The 21,043-nt window shown below is 47.7% G+C and overlaps 1 protein-coding gene across 2 annotated transcripts in view; it reads right to left on the minus strand.

The window, feature by feature from the left end:
* Positions 1-6,767: 6,767 nt before the first annotated feature.
* GOSR1 (golgi SNAP receptor complex member 1) overlaps positions 6,768-21,043 on the minus strand; it is a 44,193-nt gene continuing 29,917 nt past the window's right edge. For both annotated transcript variants that reach the window (XM_068154512.1, XM_068154511.1), the window contains exons 8-9: positions 12,343-12,425; positions 6,768-10,934 (exon numbers count right to left, since the gene is read on the minus strand). In XM_068154512.1, coding sequence (XP_068010613.1) covers positions 10,810-10,934; positions 12,343-12,425 — 208 coding nt within the window. In that variant the 3' untranslated portion in view covers positions 6,768-10,809. The remainder of the gene's footprint in view (positions 10,935-12,342; positions 12,426-21,043) is intronic.

Here is a 21,043-nt window from a genome sequence, read left to right on the forward strand (position 1 = left end):
CCACATCCACTCAGCCAGACAGTTAATCAGGAGTCCAGCTCATCCTCCATGGCACAAGGCAGATCTTTCTATCACATCTCAAATGATTTTGTTTTGTTTTTACCAGACAAGCATTTTTTACATCAGAAGGCCCAGTGGTTAGGATTTCTACAGTTGAAAAGAGGAGAGTCTGGCAAGTGTGAACTGCACCAGCTGGTCAGGGCACTGCTCTCAGTGAATGCCTCTCCTTGTGGTGGTTACTGCTGGAGCCTTTAGAAGGTCATAGAATTGTCTCATTTGGAAAAGACCTTTAAGGTTGAGTCCAACTGTCAACCCACCACCAGCATGCCTACTGAACCTTGTCCCAGAGTGCCATGTCTGCACGTTTTTCAAACACCTCCAGGGATGGTGACTCCACCACCTCCCTGGGCAGCCTCCTCCAGTGCCTGACCACTCTTTCAATAAAGAATTTCTTCCTAATACCCAACCTAAACCTGCCACAGTACAACTTGAGGCCATTTCCTCTCTTTCTATCACTTGTTACAAGGGACAAGAGACACCCACCTCCCTACAACCTTCTTTCAGAGCACTGTAAGAGAGCAATGAGGTCTCCCCTCAACCTCCTCTTCTCCTGACTAAATCAAAGATTCATAGAATGGTTTAGGTTAGAAGGGACCTTCAAGATCATCCAGTTCCAACCCCACTGCCATAGGCAGGGACAGCTTCCACCAAACCAGGTCACTCAAGGCCTCATCCAACCTGGCCTTCAACACCCCCAGGGAGGGGGCACCCACGACCACCCTGGCCAACCTGTTACAGTGTCTCACCATTCCCTCACAAGACCTGATCTTGAGGAAACTCCCACCCTGCAACCTCTAAACCACTTCAGAGCACCGGGGATTTCTCCCTGAGCTAAGCTACCTAGTTTGTGTGCTCAGACAAAAAACCAAAGAGGACTGATGGCCCACATTGTTTTCCCCTTAGCTGTAAGGTTGGCTGCTGTCCTCTCTCAAGAGCTGCCAATGCTTCCACAGCTTCCAAAGTTGTTTGCTTTAATAGCACACACAGCAGGAAACAAAGCAAAGACTTCGGGAAGTCTTCCCAGTGAAATGTCTCCTTCTGCTGAGCTCGCTGCGTCTCGCTGCCTCTTGGAAATGTTTAATTATAGGCTGCAGATTCTAAAGCATTTGCTTCCACAGATTCTAAAGCCTTTGCTTCCAATTCTTAGGTCTCAGGTCCAATTCCATAAACCCTGTGTTTTCTATTCCTTTCCAGCGAGGATCGATGCAAATAGATCCCTTCATCAATTCCACTTGGGCAGACAAAGAGCCCAGCACCTCACCCACTGTTCTGTAATTCATTACTGGTTTAAAAGAGCTGGCCCAGGTGCACAGCAGCCCATAATCTAATTAAAGGGATGCTGACAAGACTTGGGATCTTTAAAGCTCTAAAGTGATGCTCAGTTTTTGCTCTGAGAGCATACAGCAGGTAGAAGCCCCCAGAATGAGCGAACAGCTGTGGGTGGAACAGGCTTTTCCCTCCCTGCCCAGGCAATGGCTTGGCTCAGCCTCTCCTGACAAAAGCTCCCAGCCCATGGCCAGGCCAAGCACAACTCCTCCAAAGGGCATTAGCCTGCAGAAGGGACTCAGCTGCTGAGTAGAGCAGCATCTCCTCTTCAGGAAGCACAGGAGAAGTTCATTCCCCGGGGATGGAGCTGTGTCTGTGGTCAAGCCCGAGGAGGCTGGTGGTGGTGCAGGACAGCCAGCGTCTGCCTGTCTGACACAGCAAAGCTCTGCTAGCAAAGGCTCAGCTGCCTCCAAAAGCCTTGGCCAGAGATGCACATACCTGAGCAAACACAGTCCTGAATCCCCAAACCCCCACACAGCAGCAGCCCTCCCATCTCTCCTTTCCCTTCCCAGGGGCACCATGGCACAACTCAAGCTGAAGCATCCCTGGAGCGTTACAGGAACAGATGAACTTATTCATCCCCCAAATGTTTGTTGTGGTTTTGTTTAAACCCCACTTCACCTACAGCCAGAGTGTAGGCTTGAGCATTCATTTCATTTCCTTCACTGCTTGGAAACACAGGCAGAGCTGGCCTGCACAGCCCTCTGGCCTGCTGTAAGCTGCCCAACATAGGGGTGTGGTTGCTCCCTGAATACAAAGCCCTATTTATTTCCAGAGGGCACATCCACCAGGAATGGGCTCTCTGCAGGCTGAGCCCTCCTGCCTCTTTCTAAGCTCTCTTTCTTTACATAAGCAGTGCATGCTTTTATAGACCTGACTCACAAACCTCCCCACCTCAGTAATATTTTAAAGTAAATTTAGCACTGGTGATACATGCCTGACCTAGAGGGAACTCCATTTATAGCACAGCAGGGAAATATCCACGTAGAGCCCCTTCTGCACTTGGCCTCTTGGGTGTTTCTCTTGCATCAAAAGGAGACTGAAGACGTCCAAGTAGGGATTCAGCCTCCCTCCTATTCTGGAAAGTGAAGGACACTCCTGGGATCTCCCAGGCCTTCAGCACCATGATACAGATACTCACCAGTCTCCAGTGGTGACAAGGTCCTTGCATGGTCCAGGTCTTTTGTAATGTAAGGAATGGTTGTTACTGTGTTGATGGCCAGACCGCCCAGGGAGACCTGATCAGCACTTTCACAGCTACTCCCCGTTTCTTTTTACACCTGCAACATTCCTCAGCATCCCGCAGAGCCTTAAGAAAAGGCTCCTTTAAAAATCTGGCGTTTCAGCAGCATTTCACCCTGAAAGCAGCCAGCTCAGCACAGGTCTGAAGACAGAGGGATCTGTAGCAGATGACATATCCAGGCACAAGTACCAGTAAACATCTGAAGAAAAGTTTCCACTCCCAAGCTGGCAGCTGAAGGGGAGCAGCAAGCAGCGCAGCCTGCGGTGAGGAGCTTCTAACTCTTTTCAGCACGCCTTTAGAAAGGCAAATGACAAAGAATATTGTCTGCACTTCCAAGAACCTTGCATCAGACCAATAGGTGTGGGCATGGAAGATAAGGAAAGAAAGGAAACGACATCTGAAGGGGCTGAAGCCAACCTGTTCACAGCATTTGTGGAAGAGCACACTGTGCTCCCGCTCCGGAGCGGCTATCAGTCAAATTTCAGCTCTAGCTATGGCTTTGATCGATCAGCTTCAAGCCACCCTGGGACAGCCTTTCTGGGCTTCAAAGTATGGATAGGTATTTTTGAAAGAAATGAAAATGATGAGACCAAAAATAAACCCCTGTGTTTGAAATGCCTCATTGAAGCCAAACTGCCAGGAAGGCAAGGAGGAGAATGAGACTGGCAGGAAGGTAAAGACACACAAGATGCAAGACCTAAATGGACACAATTGAAGCAGACCTCTCCAGATGACACTGCTGACCAACAAAGGGCTCACAGGGCATCAAAGGCAAGGCAGTCAGAAGATAATCCACAATGAGAACACTGCAAATGCTGTCTCAAAGGCAGAGGGACTTTGATTACGGCCAGGCTTCTCCTGCTTTACTAGCAGTGCCATCGAAACTAGGTTAGCAAAGCCTCAGGGTCCCATTAAGAACAAAGAGCAAGGAGGGCTGCAGAGAGAGGGAAAAACGAAGCCAGGGCTGAGCAGCAGAGGAACACACGCCAGCCATGGGCTCAAACAGCTTACGAAGAAGGGGGAAGATGAAGGGAACAGCAGGCTGCGAGCCTTTAATGAGCACAGCCCAGACGCTGGGGCTCAGGCAGCGGCAGCACAGCTTGTGTACCCGAAGCACAGCCCCGGTTTGGGTGAAAGAGCAGGGAAATACCTACAGCACAGCCCCAGTTTGGGTGGAAGAGCAGGTAAATACCTACAGCACAGCCCCAGTTTGGGTGAAGGAGCAGGTAAATACCTACAGCACAGCCCCAGTTTGGATGAAGGAGCAGGGAAATACCTACAGCACAGCCCCGGTTTGGGTGAAGGAGCAGGTAAATACCTACAGCACAGCCCCAGTTTGGGTGAAGGAGCAGGTAAATACCTACAGCACAGCCCCAGTTTGAGTGAAAGAGCAGGTAAATACCTACAGCACAGCCCCAGTTTGGGTGAAGGAGCAGGGAAATACCTACTGCACAGCCCCAGTTTGGGTGAAGGAGCAGGGAAATACCTACTGCACAGCCCCAGTTTGGGTGAAGGAGCAGGTAAATACCTACAGCACAGCCCCAGTTTGGGTGAAGGAGCAGGGAAATACCTACAGCACAGCCCCAGTTTGGGTGAAGGAGCAGGGAAATACCTACAGCACAGCCCCAGTTTGGGTGAAGGAGCAGGGAAATACCTACAGCACAGCCCCAGTTTGGGTGAAGGAGCAGGGAAATACCTACAGCACAGCCCCGGTTTGGATGGAGGAGCAGGTAAATAGCTACAGCACAGCCCCAGTTTGGATGGAGGAGCAGGTAAATACCTACAGCACACCCTCAGATCTGCTATCAAAACATGGCAGGAGATCAAGTCCACCCAGCGGCACATCCCCCACGCTCAGCGAAGGGCAGAAAACAAAGGCACTCCTGCCTCCGTATGAATTTCTAATGGGGCACTGAGCTCCCTTTCAGCGGGAGATCTGCTCATGGAATTGCACCAGGGCTGGAGGGGCAGAGCAGGGCTCATCCATAATGCAGGAGCACCCCCAGCGCCCGCCGGGAAGGGCAGCACTCCGCCGTAGAGCAGCGGCACTCCGGGAGGGGGATGGTTAAAAGTATATATCCGAGGCTTGTGCCACTATAAATTATTGACTGCACACGGAGTTGGGAATAAAAAAAAAAGGATTCAGCTCCGTTAATAATTCATTTTCTAATCCAAATGAAGATGGAATTTTATGCACCACTTATTACCAGCGCTGCAAACTGGAAGAACTAACTGCACTTCCCACTGGCTGCGGCCGGAATTGCCTCTCCATTTCCCGAACGGGGTTTGAAGTTCCTTCTGTAACTCGAAGCACACAGTCGCTGCTTTCCCCTGAGAAAGCATATGGTCATTCCTGAATATTTAGCAGGCACATTAAGGATACAGAAATCCATCTCTGCCTCCAAGCAGCATTACAGGCACAGCAGGACAGCTCTGGAACGAGCAGAGCCATCCCTCTTTGCCCTGGGCCCTGTGCAAATCTGTGCCCAGGTGGCCAGGAGGGCCAATGGCATCCTGGCCTGCATTAGGAATAGTGTGGCCAGCAGGAGCAGGGAAGTCATTGTGCCCCTGGACTCTGCTTTGGTTAGGCTGCACCTTGAGTCCTGTGTCCAGTTCTGGGCCCCTCAGTTTAAGAAGGACATCGAAACACTTGAAAGTGTCCAGAGAAGGGCAACAAGGCTGGGGAGAGGCCTTGAGCACAGCCCTGTGAGGAGAGGCTGAGGGAGCTGGGATTGCTTAGCCTGGAGAAGAGGAGGCTCAGGGGTGACCTCACTGCCCTCTACAACTACCTGAAAGGTGGTTGTAGCCAGGAAGGGGTTGGCCTCTTCTCCCAGGCAACCAGCACCAGAACAAGAGGACACAGTCTCAAGCTGTGCCAGGGGAGGTTTAGACTCGAGGTGAGGAGGAAGTTCTTCACCGAGCGAGTCATTCGTCATTGGAATGTGCTGCCCAGGGAGGTGGTGGAGTCACCATCCCTGGAGGCGTTCAAGAGGGGATTGGACGTGGCACTTGGTGCCATGGTCTAGTCATGGGGTCTGTGTTGATAGGTTGGACTCGATGATCCTCGAGGTCCTTTCCAACCTAAGTTATACTGTGATACTGTGAAACCGGCAGGTATCACACTGCCAGCCACATTTTCTTGTTTCAGACAGTTAAATCTGAGGGGCATTGAAAGATTCAGCACTGACTGCAAAACCACCAGGCACAGGTGGGTCCTGCAGGGGTGATGCTGCCTGAATACCTGAGGATGGAGGTGGCTTAGGATGTGACAGAGCTTCAGAGATTTTCAACAATTGCTGTTGCCGTGTTCAAAGTATCAGCTTACTTTTGGTGCTCACAGCATCACAGGATGTTAGGGGTTGGAAGGGACCCAAAGACATCATGGAGTCCAACGCCCCTGCCAGAGCAGGACCATAGCTCAGGTCACAGAGGAATGCATCCAGACAGGCCTTGAAAGTCTCCAGAGAAGGAGACTCCACAAGCCCTCTGGAGAGCCTGTCCCAGTGGTCTGTGACCCCTGCAGTAGAGAAGTTCCCCCTTGTGTTGAGGTGGAACCCCCTGTGCTGCAGCTTACATCCATTGCTCCTCGTCCTATCACAGGGAGCAAGTGAGAAGAGCCTGTCCCCTCCCTCCTGACACCAGGTGCTTGTCTTGGGACTGCAGAAAGGAACCAAGTGCTACCAAACTGAGAAGTGTAGTAAAGGGGGGAGGCACCTCGTGCTGAGAAGACTCTTCAAATCAACATCCAGTTTAGGGTGCACTGGGGAATTAAATGTTATGGATACACAGAGAACATGTAAAGCTTACCTCTAAAGAAAAGCATCCTTGGTCCATCTGTCCAAGAACAGCACCAAAAAAGGAGCTTGACTTCTATTCAGACCCTGCCAGGGCAGGTGCTTGAAACAGAAGGGCAGACAGGGAGTCCAGGTCTGCAAGTGCAGGCAGGAGGAGCACCTCTCACCCAACAGAGCATTGTGGGTCAGGAGATGCTCCAGCACGTCTGATAGTGGGGACACAACTGGAGAACACACTCATTTGTATGTTCAGTGACAGCTCCAAACTGCAGAGATCCATCTGCCCTGCACCTCCCCTGAATGTTCAGCAGGCAGAGAGTGTCATGGGGAAAGAACCAAGCACCTTGCTCAGAATTCTAATTTATTATTAAATTACATATCAAAGCTTTTCTTCTTTTAATACATACAGAGAATGCACAATAGGTGAGAACAAAAAATAATTACAGTACAGTAAGTTTCCAGAAGCTGTATGAAAAGTGAAAAGAAATCAGAAAGTGCAATCAGAAACTCATGGCCAAGGGTCTGGAGTGGAATATTTTGTGAGAAAGGGGAGGGTGGATTCTTGTCTCCAGGGTTTATTCAAACTGCTTCCCTCACTCAGTAGCAGACAGACCAAGAGCAGCTTACACATTCAGGACCCAAAGCCTCACCACTGGTTTCAAATACTGAGTTGGCAGGAGGGCTGCAGGGCACTAAGAGGACTTGCAGATGTCACCTGGAACATGGCTCAGTTTTGGCTCAGTGCCTCTCACTGTAGTCTCCTGGGCTGCACGTTGCCCAACAGGACCACTGATTGCTCTGAAGGATTTCCTAAGCTGATGCTGGTCTGAGGAGTTTAGGAATTCCTTTCTCCATCAGGAGGGACAGAGCTGTTATCTCTCCTTCCTGTTTCAATTTAAAGTTTGGGAGGAAAAAAAAATAAATTAGGGAAAGGTTAAGCCTTGAGTGGTCTTGGGGAGCAAGCTGCTACTTGTAGAGAGTTAAAATAGTCCTGGCTAAATGAGTCAGGCAACCAGAAGTGGTGGCTGAGACTTTGCTCCCTGTGCAGCTGTTTTGGGGGAGCTTCAGGAGTACAGCTTCTCAGAGGATGCAGCCCTGTAGGACAAGCTATCAACACCACAAGATCCAGTTTTGGCCTTTCTGTTTTCAACACCCAGTGAGGAACTGACTCTTTCTTCTCACAGCAATCTTAAGGTTATTCAAAGAGAAGACTTCTACAACTACATGTGAAAAACTCAGTGTAACCAATCCAGCAGGAATTTATACCACCCAGCTCCTGAAATCAATATGGGTTTGGAAAAAACTGTTCTGCCTTCCCAGGGAAGGGAAACTCTCAGAACTACCTGAAGCACCTTGCTGCTTGGTCCCAGAGTCACAGGGAATGGCAAAGCCCTGCCTCCACCCTGGCTCAGTCTGCTCCTGTAAAAGGCTGGGGATGGGTCAGGGCTGCGGTCGGGGCGATGGCCACAGAAATGGCACACAGGGTGCTGCCCAAATGCCATTCCTCTGCTCACAGCATCCAGCACTTGAAGATCTGACAAAGAGCTCAAAAAATAGTCTAAAGAGCAAGGGTAAAAATATTGCAGCTGTGTGAAGCATGGCATCCAAAGTTACCAGCAGGCTCCCTGATGCTCTAGTGCCTGCTGAAGGGGCTGCTGTGTCCACCACAAAGTGCCTGTGTTGGGTGTGTGTGTGTGGGGGGGGGTGTGTGTGAATGTACTGTAGCAGCAGTATGGATTTTCCCATTCCATGTCAATGGCTTAGCAATCACTTTCCTAGCACCATTCCATTTGGTTGAGTTACAAAACTGCAGCTCTGCCAGGAATTGCAGGAATGACAATTCTTTAACCATGTTCTTTTTTTCCCCCCCTTGGAGCAAGAGGAACCACATCAAATCCAAAATGTGGAGAGCACATTTAGCAGCAGGAGACATACAGACCCAGATTTGGGGATTTGAGACTGAACACTACGTGAGACCAGGGCTTACATTTTACAGCCCATTGCTCCAGCTGCAGGTCCATGTCATTAGAGATCTTCAGGAGGATTAGCAAGGCTTTCCTCAGCTCCACACAAGCACAGCACTTCAGAGAGCAACACGGAGCCCGCTCCCGCTGCCAGAGGGGGACGAGATGATGAAGGGAAGGCTACAAGGTTAATTAAAAGCATTTTACAACACCAAATTCTGTCTCTAAACCAAGGCAATGACAAACTGTGGAGGGGGTTGCCAGCATTGAAACCACTTCCAGTAAAGCTTTGTCAGAGATAATTCAGGGGATTTCTGTCATTTTTATATTAAAATAGATCAGTTCCCTGGAACGTTTTCATAACATGGGGGGAAAAAAAAAATCAGTTATGTTTACATATTTATTATAATCTACATCCATAGCAGCTTTTCCACACAGTAAGATTAAATATATGCACCAAATAATCAATTAAGTCCAGTAAAAAGACTGTTTGTGAGATTAAAGAAGTGTATTTATGGTACTGCAGATCTCATATTGCTGACTATATAGCAACCAAACCCTACAAATCCTAAACAGAAGCACAACTGCTGAGCAAGGTCCCTTGGGGTGGTGGATGGAAGCAGAGGAAAAACATTGAGGAGAAGAGGTCTGATCTCCCAACAGGCAGATTCATGAATAAACTTCCTTTATCCATCGAGGTTTTCCATAAATCCTTTTAATGAACTCTTCATTTCAAACCAGGAACATTCCCAAATCAATCAAATCATCACCTTTTGTTTAAAGCACAAGCCCCCAGGTTCACAGGTATTAATCCCCACCACTTCCTAACCCCAGCGAGGAGATGACTGATCAGAAGCCTTCGGGGACCCTTTAGCACAAAGTTATTAGTCTGCAGCTAAGCCTTCAAATCCATACACAGAGTTTAGGTGTGACAGTGTGGGTTTGCACACTACACAGGCACAAGTCTCTACTCCCTCTGACAGCTACTTCACAGACACTATAAAAAGCAGGAAACATAAAAAACCTGCCTCCATCCTACTAGATTCTGCTCCAGAGGAGAACCTGGAGACTATGTGGCATTTGTGGGTGATGGCATCCAGGAAATCTGTTTGGGGCACTGTAAATTGATTGTGGAAAAAAGAGTTGATCAAGTTCTCAAAAGATGCTTCAGTGCCTCAGCTGGAACCGCTGGGGTTATGATATGACAGAAGGAAAACTGTTTGAAGAGGAGAACAATCTGCAAACCAAAGCCCTTCTTCACCTCTGCTCTGTTTAGACACAAACACAACCAAATTCATCTTGCACATCTGGACAAAACTTCTTTCTTGCTCTCCCCCCCCTGCCCCAGCTCATGGTAGATAACACTTGTTGCACTACTCATACATTCACCCCTTTGCTATGAGCAGTTATGTCCACGCAGAGACGTTTGCCTCAGGCATAACCGTCACAGTTCTCGCGTGCAATCGACAAGCTTAGAGCATCTCCTACTGACAGTGTAAAAAATATTAATGCTATTAGAAGAACTTTATCTAAATTACAATATAGACTTTTCCAAACTGCTGAGCATGTCTTTATAAAGACCTTTGTGATGCCAGCCAGAATCAGAAGTATTTACACCCAAAAGACCACTTTCAGGTGAACTCGTGTTTGGTCACTTTTCAGATGCCTGAACGCTATCGTAAACAGCTGCTAGGGCACTGTGCTCCCTTTTTGACCAAGAGGGACTTGTGAGTCCCTTTAAAGCCACAAGAAACCTTACAGATCTTCCTCAGAGGGTAGTTTATTCATACTCTGTGCAAACAGTGAACTGAACAATGTTGTTGCCACCTTGAGGAGTTGGTGTGAAGCACGGTTTTCACAGCACAAATAATGCGGAAATAACTAATATCTCAACCAGGAGTTCAAAAGGATTGCAGAACATATACTGAAGAAGTAAAGCAACCTGATGATTTAAAGCTGCAATATTCTTCTCACAGGGGAGAAGTGTTCAGCACTGTGCTTGGCCTACAGGGGAAACTGGCTTCCTGCAGAGTTTCCGCCCAAGGCAAGCAGAACAATCTTTTCCCCACTTACCAGCCCAAAACAGATCTCCCCAGCACCGCTGAGCACAGAAAACCGTGCTCCTGGTTCTGGTAAGTGTCCCAATGTTTACTTACCTTGCAGTGAGAAAGGGATTCAAAACAAACAAATCCTGCAAGAAGTTAACCAAAGGAAGATGTATGGCAGGGAAGGAGAAACACTGCAGCTTCACCCCAAACCCAGCGTCGCAGGCTACCATCGTAAGCTCTAGACATCATGCTGACGCTCCCGGCCATGAGGAGCAGGCTGCCTGAAGTCTCTTGCTTCCCCCACCCACTTTTCCTTGGCTGGGGAGGGAGGGATGGTGGTGATGAGTTTAGCAGAGTCCATGGGGGAACATCCATCAATGAAAAGCATATAGCAGCAGTAAGATGGTGCAGATGCCAATAACAGCGCCCAGGATGAGGGAATCTCGTCGTTTCCGCAGGTTGATCCTTTGAATCAGGCTGTTCACCGCTGGAAACCGATCTTGAAGGAGTCTGAGTCAAGGCCATATCAGCAAAAAACAAAGTTCACTAACAAGCCCCAAAGTCTGCATGTGGAAATCCCAATACTGCAAGAAGTGCAGAACTGCTCCCAGGCTGGAGAGAGCAGATGCAGTAAGGCGGCCTGCTGGCTAGTTAGCAGGATTACAGCTGCACTCCACTAATGACAGCCAGCCAGGGAAAAGAGGGAGCAGAACAGCTCAGAGTTCACAGCCACAGAGAATTCCCCACCTGATCACCTCAATTACCAGCCTTTGATGTAGTTTTAATCTCCAGGACGTGAGGCTTAGTTACTTTAAATAATTGTGTTTAAATGAGAATGAAAATCATAAATGGGGCAGTTATATAAAGCATCTGAGGGATTCACCTCATGGAATCTCTGTTCCTGGGGAAGGGAACAACCAAAAGCACTGGCCTGGGAAAATCATGCACAGGGCATGGCAATGCACTGTCCAAGGAGAGCACATAAGGGAGAGCTCCTTTGTGATTGCTCACAAAGACACAAATCTATCTTTAAATCTACCTCTGAATGGACAAAACACAATTACCAACAAGAGAACAAGTCCCAGAGCTTCATGCCTTTGGAACCAAGACTCTCTTAAGGTTAAAGCTTATTGAATATTGTGTTGTTGCTCTTGCCAGTTGCTAAGAACTGTAATGACATTTTTGTATTTAAGGTACATCTCCTCAGGATGTTATCTGTCTCATCAAATGATGTTGATGTTGTTCTTTGGGCCCTGGTAGCAGACAGGAAGGAGAAAGAGGAGAAACTGCAAACATGCATGACTTGGCAGCCTGGCACTTGCTTTAGCCATGAGTACAAGAGGGGATTGGACGTGGCACTTGGTGCCATGGTTTAGTAGGCATGAGGTCTTGGGTGACAGGTTGGACTTGATGATCTTGGAGGTCTTTTCCAACCTTGCTGATTCTATGATTCTATTATCTTCACAGCTGCAAGGCTGTGATGGACAAAAGGACACTCAGGTCATCAATACTCTTAACTACAAACCACAGCAAGCAGCAATGGATGCCAAGCTTCAGCTCTGGGTACTCTTGAAAGCAAACAGCAAGGAGTAAAATGAAATCATACTTAATAACAACAAAAAATGTGGCATGTCATTGCAGATCTCTACCTGGAAATCAAGCTACAATGACTGCTCTGCAGTATTCAAATTGGAGTAAAACTTACTCACCACACTCATCACTGAGCTGCTTCAGTCAGACTATCAAGTGAGGCTGGTTAAAAATGGTCTGTTTGCCACCGCTGGCAGTACCGTAGAGGTTAGAGAGTATTGACAGCAGAAAGTGTTTTGATCCCCAGGTGACAGAGTGAAAAATTGTACTGTACCTCCTCTTCTGCACTGGCAGCACAAATTTTTAGGAAAGGATACTAGCCAAGGTATTCATCTTGCTTTGTATTGACTTCAACATCCCTCTCTGGGAAGTCATATTTTCTTTAGTTGCCATGGCGATGCTGGAGCAAGAGAAAAAGAGATCAAGTTGTTGGTGCTAAGAATAACCTGCAGCTAAAACAAGAGGGAAGCAAGCAGGGAACACTGTTTTAGAGAACAATGAATGAGGTGAAGCAATATGAATGAAACCACTTTTTTTTCCCCATTAATCTTTAGCCTTTACACTTAAATGATTCCTCTTTTGTTGCAAGCCATCAGCAATGGAAAACACCGCTTGAGAGAGGCAGGGTTTTGGCACTGCCCACCCCAGCCCCAACAGAAAGTGGTTCTTACATTACAGACAAACCTAAAGGTACTCCTCTGGTTTGAGTTTATTCAGTCACAGAAGCCCCATGCTCTCACTCTAGAGAGCACATGAAATTTCTTGTCTGTCATCAGGTATGATGAGGTATTAAGCAAATAAGAGCTGACTCACTATTAAAAGATCAATTTGCAAAGTGAATGTGCTGGTTGAGAAGAGGCAAATGCACTCTGAGAGCAAACACAGCTCACAGAGCTTCACACAGGTTTCTGGACAACCAGGCTGGGCCATGCAGTCACCAGGTCTTTCAACACAATTAAAACAAGGAAGTGCTGTTGGGATCTACTCGCTTTGGCTCAGGATTAATACTGTCCCCTGACTCCATCAGACGCAGTCTCCTCTGCATTAATGTCTCTTCCCAGCAAGCCCAACCTGACTGTCTTCATAAGCTGGAGTTGAGGGAGCTGGTCTCTAGTGGATCAAATGATGCTTCTATCACAGCATAGATAAAACACATTTGTGAGCCTTGGTCCTAATTAAGAATATCCTCCATGAGCATCTAAGCCCTCATACTCTGTCTTTACCAACACAGGGTCCAGCTGTATGTACCATAGCCAAATACACCAACTCACTCCAGGTCAGTATGAACCAGAATTCCCCAACTAATCCATCCTGGAAGCTGGAAAAAGCAATGGTGCTGTTAAAAAGAAGACATTAAAATGAAGGCTTTCAAGAACTACTTAGCTGACAAAAATGTGTCTCTACCCTAAGTTGCTCTTCAGCTCATAAACCAAGGAGTTATAGGATGGAAAATGAAAGGGTAGGTTACCACTTGCAGCCCCAGGTAGTATTTCATGTAGCTGCTTCAAATGCAGCAACTTTGTCAAGACAAACTGCACAGACCCAGTTACATCCAGACAAAGAGAACATTAAAGTTGAGGCTCTGGAGATATGGTGCCTAAGGAGGAACAGAATGACAAATGCTGCTTCTCCTGGGCTGGCATGCATTTAAAAATAAACAAAGACAGCCAGGAACACAACACAGAGACAGCCAGGAACACAACACAGGGACAGCCAGGAACACAACACAGGGACAGCCAGGAACACAACACAGAGACAGCCAGGAACACAACACAGGGACAGCCAGGAACACAACACAGGGACAGCCAGGAACACAACACAGCTGGATGAGAACTCAAATTGTCACCTATATTGCTGTTGACTGTATCTACATGAATAACAACGATGAAAGTAAGTTCTTGGACAAGTTGGTGAGGGAAAACATTCTGGAAGGATAAAAGTTAAGTGGAACACCACAATACCACAAATAGAGAGATGAGATCAAGGGATCTAAAGCTGTGATTTCAGAGGAGAACAAACAGGGAAATGCAAAATGCTTCTTTTGCCCAACAGGGACATTTGGATTTCCCAAAGCATGTTCTGCTTGCTCACACCCAGTGTCTGTACACAGAGCTCCCAGCTAATGTGAGCATGACTTCTAAGGGAGGTAGATCGAGACCACCAGAACACACGGCGCAAGCCCAACGTTATTCTCAAGTTGTGCAATACAAACTGGATACTGCACTCTACATAAAGCCTGAGAGGCTAAAATTAGAAGAAATGAAGGTGAAAATGAGATTGGAGGAGGAATGGGGAATCAAGTCATTGCCTAGCCAACAATGCATGGGTACAGAAAGAAAAGCAGCTTACAGAAGGCGTTAACAGAAACCCTGAAGTGAGGATAAGCAGCTGTCCATACAGAGAAAGCAGTTAACCATCCCAGGCTGAGAAAGGGGCTGCAAGATGGTAACAAGAAGTACCTCAAACTGTCTCACACATGAGAAGACAGAGGATTTAACAGCTGATATTCAGCACACAGGTATGTGAATTTCTGAAGCAGAAGCACCCAACTCACAATAACTTCCATTTGCTGCTGAGAGGAGCACTCAGGAAATCTGAATTAGCAAGTTGGAGAAAAAAGGAGAAGCTTTCCCAGCTGTAGAGAGGAAAGCTTGCTCAGTAACCTACAGCTTCTTACCTGACACCCCCACACTGACTTGATGCTTCTCCAGATGTAGTTTTAATACAGCATTTCTCAAAGCACTCCTGAATTAAGCCACATGTTCTGATAAGATGCAACCAATGACTCATTAAGGCATCCATTAATTTACACAAGTGAAAATACAAGCTGAGTGCCAGGGTATAAAGTGCTCCTGAGACACCTCCAAAATGCCTTGGGAAAGAATTATTACAGATTATCATGGAACATAAGGTTCCTGCTTTAACATCTGAGGACTGAAACTGCCCATTTCATACAAAAAGGCAGGATGGAGCTGTTTAAGTTTAGATATGACAAGAGTGGAACCTTCTGCAATTCTTTTGTCCAGTGTTTGGGGAAAAAAAATGGTAGCTCCATCAACCAGGTTTGAGTGAAGAGCTCTGGAGAATAAAATAAATGGAGTGATGACCATTGAAAATATGACATGGTCCAGTAATAAAATGTAATTGTAGTATCCAGGAACAAGAGCTTAACTGGACTGCAGCTACCACCCCTGGGGAGGGACTTTTGAGGGTGTCAGGTAGTGATAGGACTGGGGGGAATGAAGCAAAACTGGAAATGGGTAGATTCAGATTGGATGTTAGGAGGAAGCTCTTCCCCATGAGGGTGGTGAGACATTGGCACAGGTTGCCCAGGGAGGTGGTGGAAGCCTCATCCCTGGAGGTTTTTAAGGCCAAGGCTGGATGTGGCTGTGAGCAACCTGCTGTAGTGTGAGGTGTCCCTGCCCATGGCAGGGGGGTTGGAACTGGCTGATCCTTGAGGTCCCTTCCAACCCTGACAATTCTATGATTCCAGCATTAACAAGTCAAAATTGAAGTGAAAAGCACTGCTCTTTGTCATTTGATTCCTCAAAGCACAAACTGGTTTACCTAAGCCTTGATATCTCTAAATGAGACTTAAATTTAAGCACTACCAGAAAACACACAGCTCCTGGGGACTGCTCCACTGCTTGGTCTTGTACAGTCTTAAGCACTGCAGCTTCCTCATATCCTGCATCAGACAGTTTTGGTTTCATTCCCATCCCTAACATATGCTCATTGACTTACTGTTGCCATTTCTCCACTGGCAAAGGCATTTCATTAAAAATAATCCTGTTCTATTGGTCCTGCTCAGTTACTCCCTAACACCACCTCTCCAGATCAGCAATACCTTTTCCTTCATGTTTTGAAACCCCAAGACAACATTTACAGTAAAAGATTGACTGCTTCTTACTGGCATCAAGCTGACCTTGATTTCTTGTTTCATTTGGAAACTAGCATGGACTATTCTCAGTGCAGCACTGGCTTGAACTACCAGTTGGGTGTGAACCAAGTTTCTGAAACCAGATGGTATTCTGCTCTCCCTATTTAACATGAGAGCACTGCTGAACTACAAAGTTAAAGACTGCTGCAGGGCTGGACAAATCTCATCTAGGTAAGCTCAAAGGCACAGCTACAAAGAGATTCACAGAACAGTTTGGGTGGGAAGGGACCTTAAAGATCCTCTAGTTCCAACCCTCCTGCCATGGGCAGGGACACCTCCCACTAGACTAAGTTGCTCATCTAACCTGGCCTTGAACACCTCCAGGGAGGGGGCATCCACAACCTCCCTGGGCAACCAGTTCCAGTGGCTCACTAGCCTCACTGTAAAGAATTTCTTCCTAACCTTCAGTGTAAATCTCCCCTCTTTCAGTTCAAAGCCACTGCCCCCAACCTGTCACTACAGGCCCTTGTAAAAAGTCCCTCCCCAGCTCTCCTGTAGCCCCTTTCAGGTACTGAAAGGCTGCCATAAGGTCTCCCCACAGGCTTCTCTCCAGACTGAGCAACCCCATCAGTGAGGAGGGGTTAAGCACCCTCCCTTGGGCAGTGGCAAGACCTTGAGCTAAGTGGGTTTCCCAGAAAACCACTTTAAGCCAGTCTAGCCCAGTGCTGTCACAAAGTCTGCCCTTCTACAGCTCCCACCTCTCCCTCATCCTCAGCCCCAACCCCAGCCAGACCATGGGCAAAAGCAGCCCAAACTCATCTGCTTTTAAACCAGGGGCAGGGCAAACATGGGCCAGAAGCAGAGCAGAAGGTCCTGCTCCCAGCACCACAAGCACAGAGTAAGTAATGTCAAGTTGTTTACTAAACCCCAGCACATAAACCCATGGCACAGAGCCACCTGGAGCCAAGGACTCAAGGATGACCTCCCTGAGCAGTCAGCAGCAAGCAGAGCGCTCTCCCTGCTAAGCCAGGGGCTGAGGGACGCAGCCCACACGGGAGATGCCAGCGAGGCGACAGGCACGGAGCAGCCCATCCATCCCTTCCACAAACCAGCAGCAGCTCCAATTCCTGCTCTGGCAGCCATATTTCCTCAAAATTCCACTTCCATTTCAAGTTTGTGCTTGAATGTTCAGTAGTGCAGTGGGGGTGCAAGCACCTCACTTTCTCTTCCAAAGCAAACCCACTGATACTTGCACACAGTCTGGAGTTTCCATGGGCATGGAAAAGTACAGAGTGAAAAAACCACTCCCAGCCATTATCAGTCAAACCAGGTCTGAGCTGCAGAGATACAGCAGAGATACACTTCCTAATGCTGCTTGACCTGGGGACAAAGTGTTTTTTTACCTGAAGCTGTGGGGTGCCTGCACCCCACACAGCAGCCATACAGACACAGAGGATTAGCAGCTGAATCATACCAAAAAGCCAACTCCTTGCTTCATCCACTGAGACAGCTCAGTCAAACCACTGCTGGAGGACTAAAACAAAGCTCTAAAGGAACAAGCCATGTTTAGAAAACTCAAATAATTAATGCATGCCTGGAACTCCTGCTTCATTTTGTACTCCATGAATCATACTTGCTCATTGGAATTCATGGCAACACCTATGATTAAGGGAATGGACTCTGTGACTCTGCACAGAAATGCAAGCTCTGGGTTTCAACTGGCCAAAATTCTGCCTGCATCATTTATTCCCTGTGTTAACACACACACAAATCCACATCTATAAATATACACCTGAGTGTGTATATATCTGCATACATAACCAATCTTTCAAGTTACTTTAGCCTACTGTTTCTTTGAATGAAGCCTAAAATGAGAACAAAAGGAGCATTTCCTCAGAAATGATTTTGCCTAGGCTGGATGGGGTGCTTGGTGCCATGGTTTAGTTGGTTAGATGGTGCTGGGTGATAGGGTGGATTTGATGATCTCAAAGGTCTTTTCCAACCTGGTTAATTCTACTCAATTCAATTCTATGCTATCCTATCCTGTGCTATCCTATTCTGTGCTGTGCTATTCACAGTATCACTAAGGTTGGAAGAGACCTCAAAGAACATGAGGTCCAACCTGTCACCACAGCCCTCATGACTAAACCATGGCACCAAGTGCCACATCCAATCCCCTCTCAAACACCTCCAGGGATGGGGACTCCACCACCTCTCTGGGCAGCACATTCCAATGACAACTGACTCTCTCAGTGAAGAACTTTCTCCTCACCTTAAGCTTAAACTTCCCCTGGTGCAGCTTGAGACTGTGTCCTCTTGTTCTGGTGCTGGTTGCTAGAGAGAAGAGACCAACCCCTTCCTGGCTACAACCTCCCTTCAGGTAGTTGTGGGGAGCAATGAGGTCCCCTCTGAGCCTCCTCTTCTCCAGGCTAAACAACCCCAGCTCCCTCAGCCTCTCCTCACAGGGCTGTGCTCAAGGCCTCTCCCCAGCCTTGTTGCCTTTCTCTGGACACGTTCAAGTGTCTCAATGTCCTTCTTAAATTGAGGGGCCCAGAACTGGACACAGGACTCAAGGTGTGGCCTAACCAATTCTGGAAAGAGCTAAGACTCAAAATCTAACTCATTTCTTTCCATTCTGCCAAGTCAAGAGTCAATGCATGTGAGTTTCCCCCTTGTATTAAATCCTAACTACCTACAGAAATACCTCAAATGCATGAGCAGATGATTTTTTGGGGGGGCTAAATTAAACCTATGGTTTTGGCCTGGCTTCGGTGGAGCAGTCTTATCTGTTAATACACAATCAGCCTCAACCAGGCCCCAGGAGCACCACTACAATAAAATCCTAAGAACTTCTCATGCTGTACAAGCACAACCATAAAGAAGAAAAGAATTCCAACTGAGCCAAGCTAAAAGTCTAAGTTGTTGGAAAACAAGGAATAAATGGTTTGCTATTTTGGAGACGCGATAGCGGTTGGAAACGCAAACCCAAGAGCAGCAAACATATTAAACAACAACAACCAAAAACCCTCTCTGCTTGTGTTTAAATCTGGCCAAGAGGAGCCAACACTCTTCCAAAAGAACTGCAGTACAAAGTAGCACATCCCACTCGTTTCTGCAAAGAAATCTGCTGCAGCAAGAACCCAAGTCACGTCGCTCCGTTCCGAAAGCGATCGCAAGCTCAGTACCAGCCACACACCTGGGAGGAGAGCCCCCAGGCAGCGCTTCAGCTAGGGCAGCCCTACAGCTCAGGGGCCCCAGATGCCCTCCCTCACCTTCCTCCTCTGGAGGGATGTAGCAGTTTGGGCTGGGTACCCTCTGCTGTGTTCATATGACAGGTATCACAGTATCACTAAGGTTGGAAGAGACCTCAAAGATCATCAAGTCCAACCTGTCACCACAGACCTCATGACTAGACCATGGCACCAAGTGCCACATCCAATCCCCTCTTGAACACCTCCAGGGATGGTGATTCCACCACCTCCCTGGGCAGCACATTCCAATGACTAATGACTCTCTCAGTGACGAACTTTCTCCTCACCTCGAGTCTAAACCTCCCCTGGTGCAGCTTGAGACTGTGTCCTTCCTGTGTCCAAAAGTCCAGCCCCCTGCCATGGGCAGGGACACCTCTCACTAGCCCAGGTTGCTCAAGGCCTTATCCAACCTGGCTTCAAAGACCTCCAGGAAGGGGGCATCCATGACCTCTCTGGGCAACCTCTTCCAGTGTCTCACCACCTTCACTGTAAAAAATTTCTTCCTAATATCCAGTCCAAACCACACTTCAATCCATTCCCTCTCATCCCATCCCTACCAGCCCTTGTAAAAAGTCCCTTCCCAGCTTTCTTGGAGGCCCTTTTCAGCTCCTGGAATGCTGCTCTACGGTCTCTCCAGGGCCTCTTTTCCCCAGGCTGAACAGCCCCAACTCTCACCCTGCCCCATAGGGAAGCTGCTCCAGCCCTCTGATCATCTTTTCTGGCCTCCCCTGCACCCACTCCAGCAGTCTGATGTCTTTATGGTGGGGGCACTAGAACTGAAGGCAGTGCTCCTGTGGAGAGCCTGGCACTGGGGTCACCAAACACCTCTACACACACCAAAAAATGCTTTCCAGAGTTCAGAATCCATAACCACCACCACCACCCCCCCACACAAAAAAAAAGGAAGTGATTTCTTGGCTTCCTGAATTACACCCAAATAATGAGTAATGAACTACAGCAGATGTAAACTTTGAAGCCAGAGCAGTATCAGTAGCCAGAATAAGCTAATTACATCTCACTTCACTCAAGGAATCTGCCTTCCAGCAGCTCCCCCTGCACAATTCCCCCTTTCACTTGGTTTACAACAGAGACAGCAATTTATAATCAGAAGCTGGGTAAGTTTCCATCTGGTAAAATCACTTAATATGCAGCAGGGCTTACCACCAATTAATATCAACCCTGAATGCTTGCAATTACTGGGGATTGTCAGGAAAGAGAGTCAACAAAGGATTCACCCTGGTTTTAACAGAGCTGGAATTGAATTAAGATGACACAAATGAAATTACATTTCCTGCTCAATGCAGTTACTAAACAGGCTCTTTTACTACCAAAAGAGATTTAGAGCACTTTTGGCAACAACTTCAGTAAAAAAAAAAAGAGTTCATTTACTACAAATAACAAATGGTGCAACGTGGGGAGCTGAAATCCAGCCTCTCAAAGTCCATTCTTCAACAGCAAACGGCACCAAGGAGCTCTGACCCTCTGCAGCAGGGATTATGTGTGAGAAGCAGCCACTTCACAGGCTCACAGACCTGTGGGGGTTGGAAGGGACCTCTGAAGACCATGTGAGTCCAACCCATCTGGTAGAGTGGGATCAACTAGAGTAAATCACACAGGAACATGTCGAGGGGGGGGTGGGTTGAATGCCTCCAGAGGAGGCAGCTTCACAGCCTCTCAGGGCAGCTGGTTTGAGTGCTCTTCCATCCTCATTGTGAAGGGTTTTTTCCCCCTTACACTTACATGGAACCTTCTGTGTTCCAGTTTGTGTTCACTGTCCTTTGTCCTCTCACTGGACACTACTGAGGAGAACCTAGCTCCATCCTCCTGACACTCACCCTTTATTTATAAGCACTCATGAGATCCCCTCTTCAGGGACAGCTGATTTGT

The sequence above is a fragment of the Melanerpes formicivorus genome, unplaced genomic scaffold (genome assembly GCF_026170545.1).
Source record: "Melanerpes formicivorus ecotype bairdi unplaced genomic scaffold, bMelFor1.0.p_v2 SCAF_29, whole genome shotgun sequence".
Classification (NCBI taxonomy): Eukaryota; Metazoa; Chordata; class Aves; order Piciformes; family Picidae; genus Melanerpes; species Melanerpes formicivorus.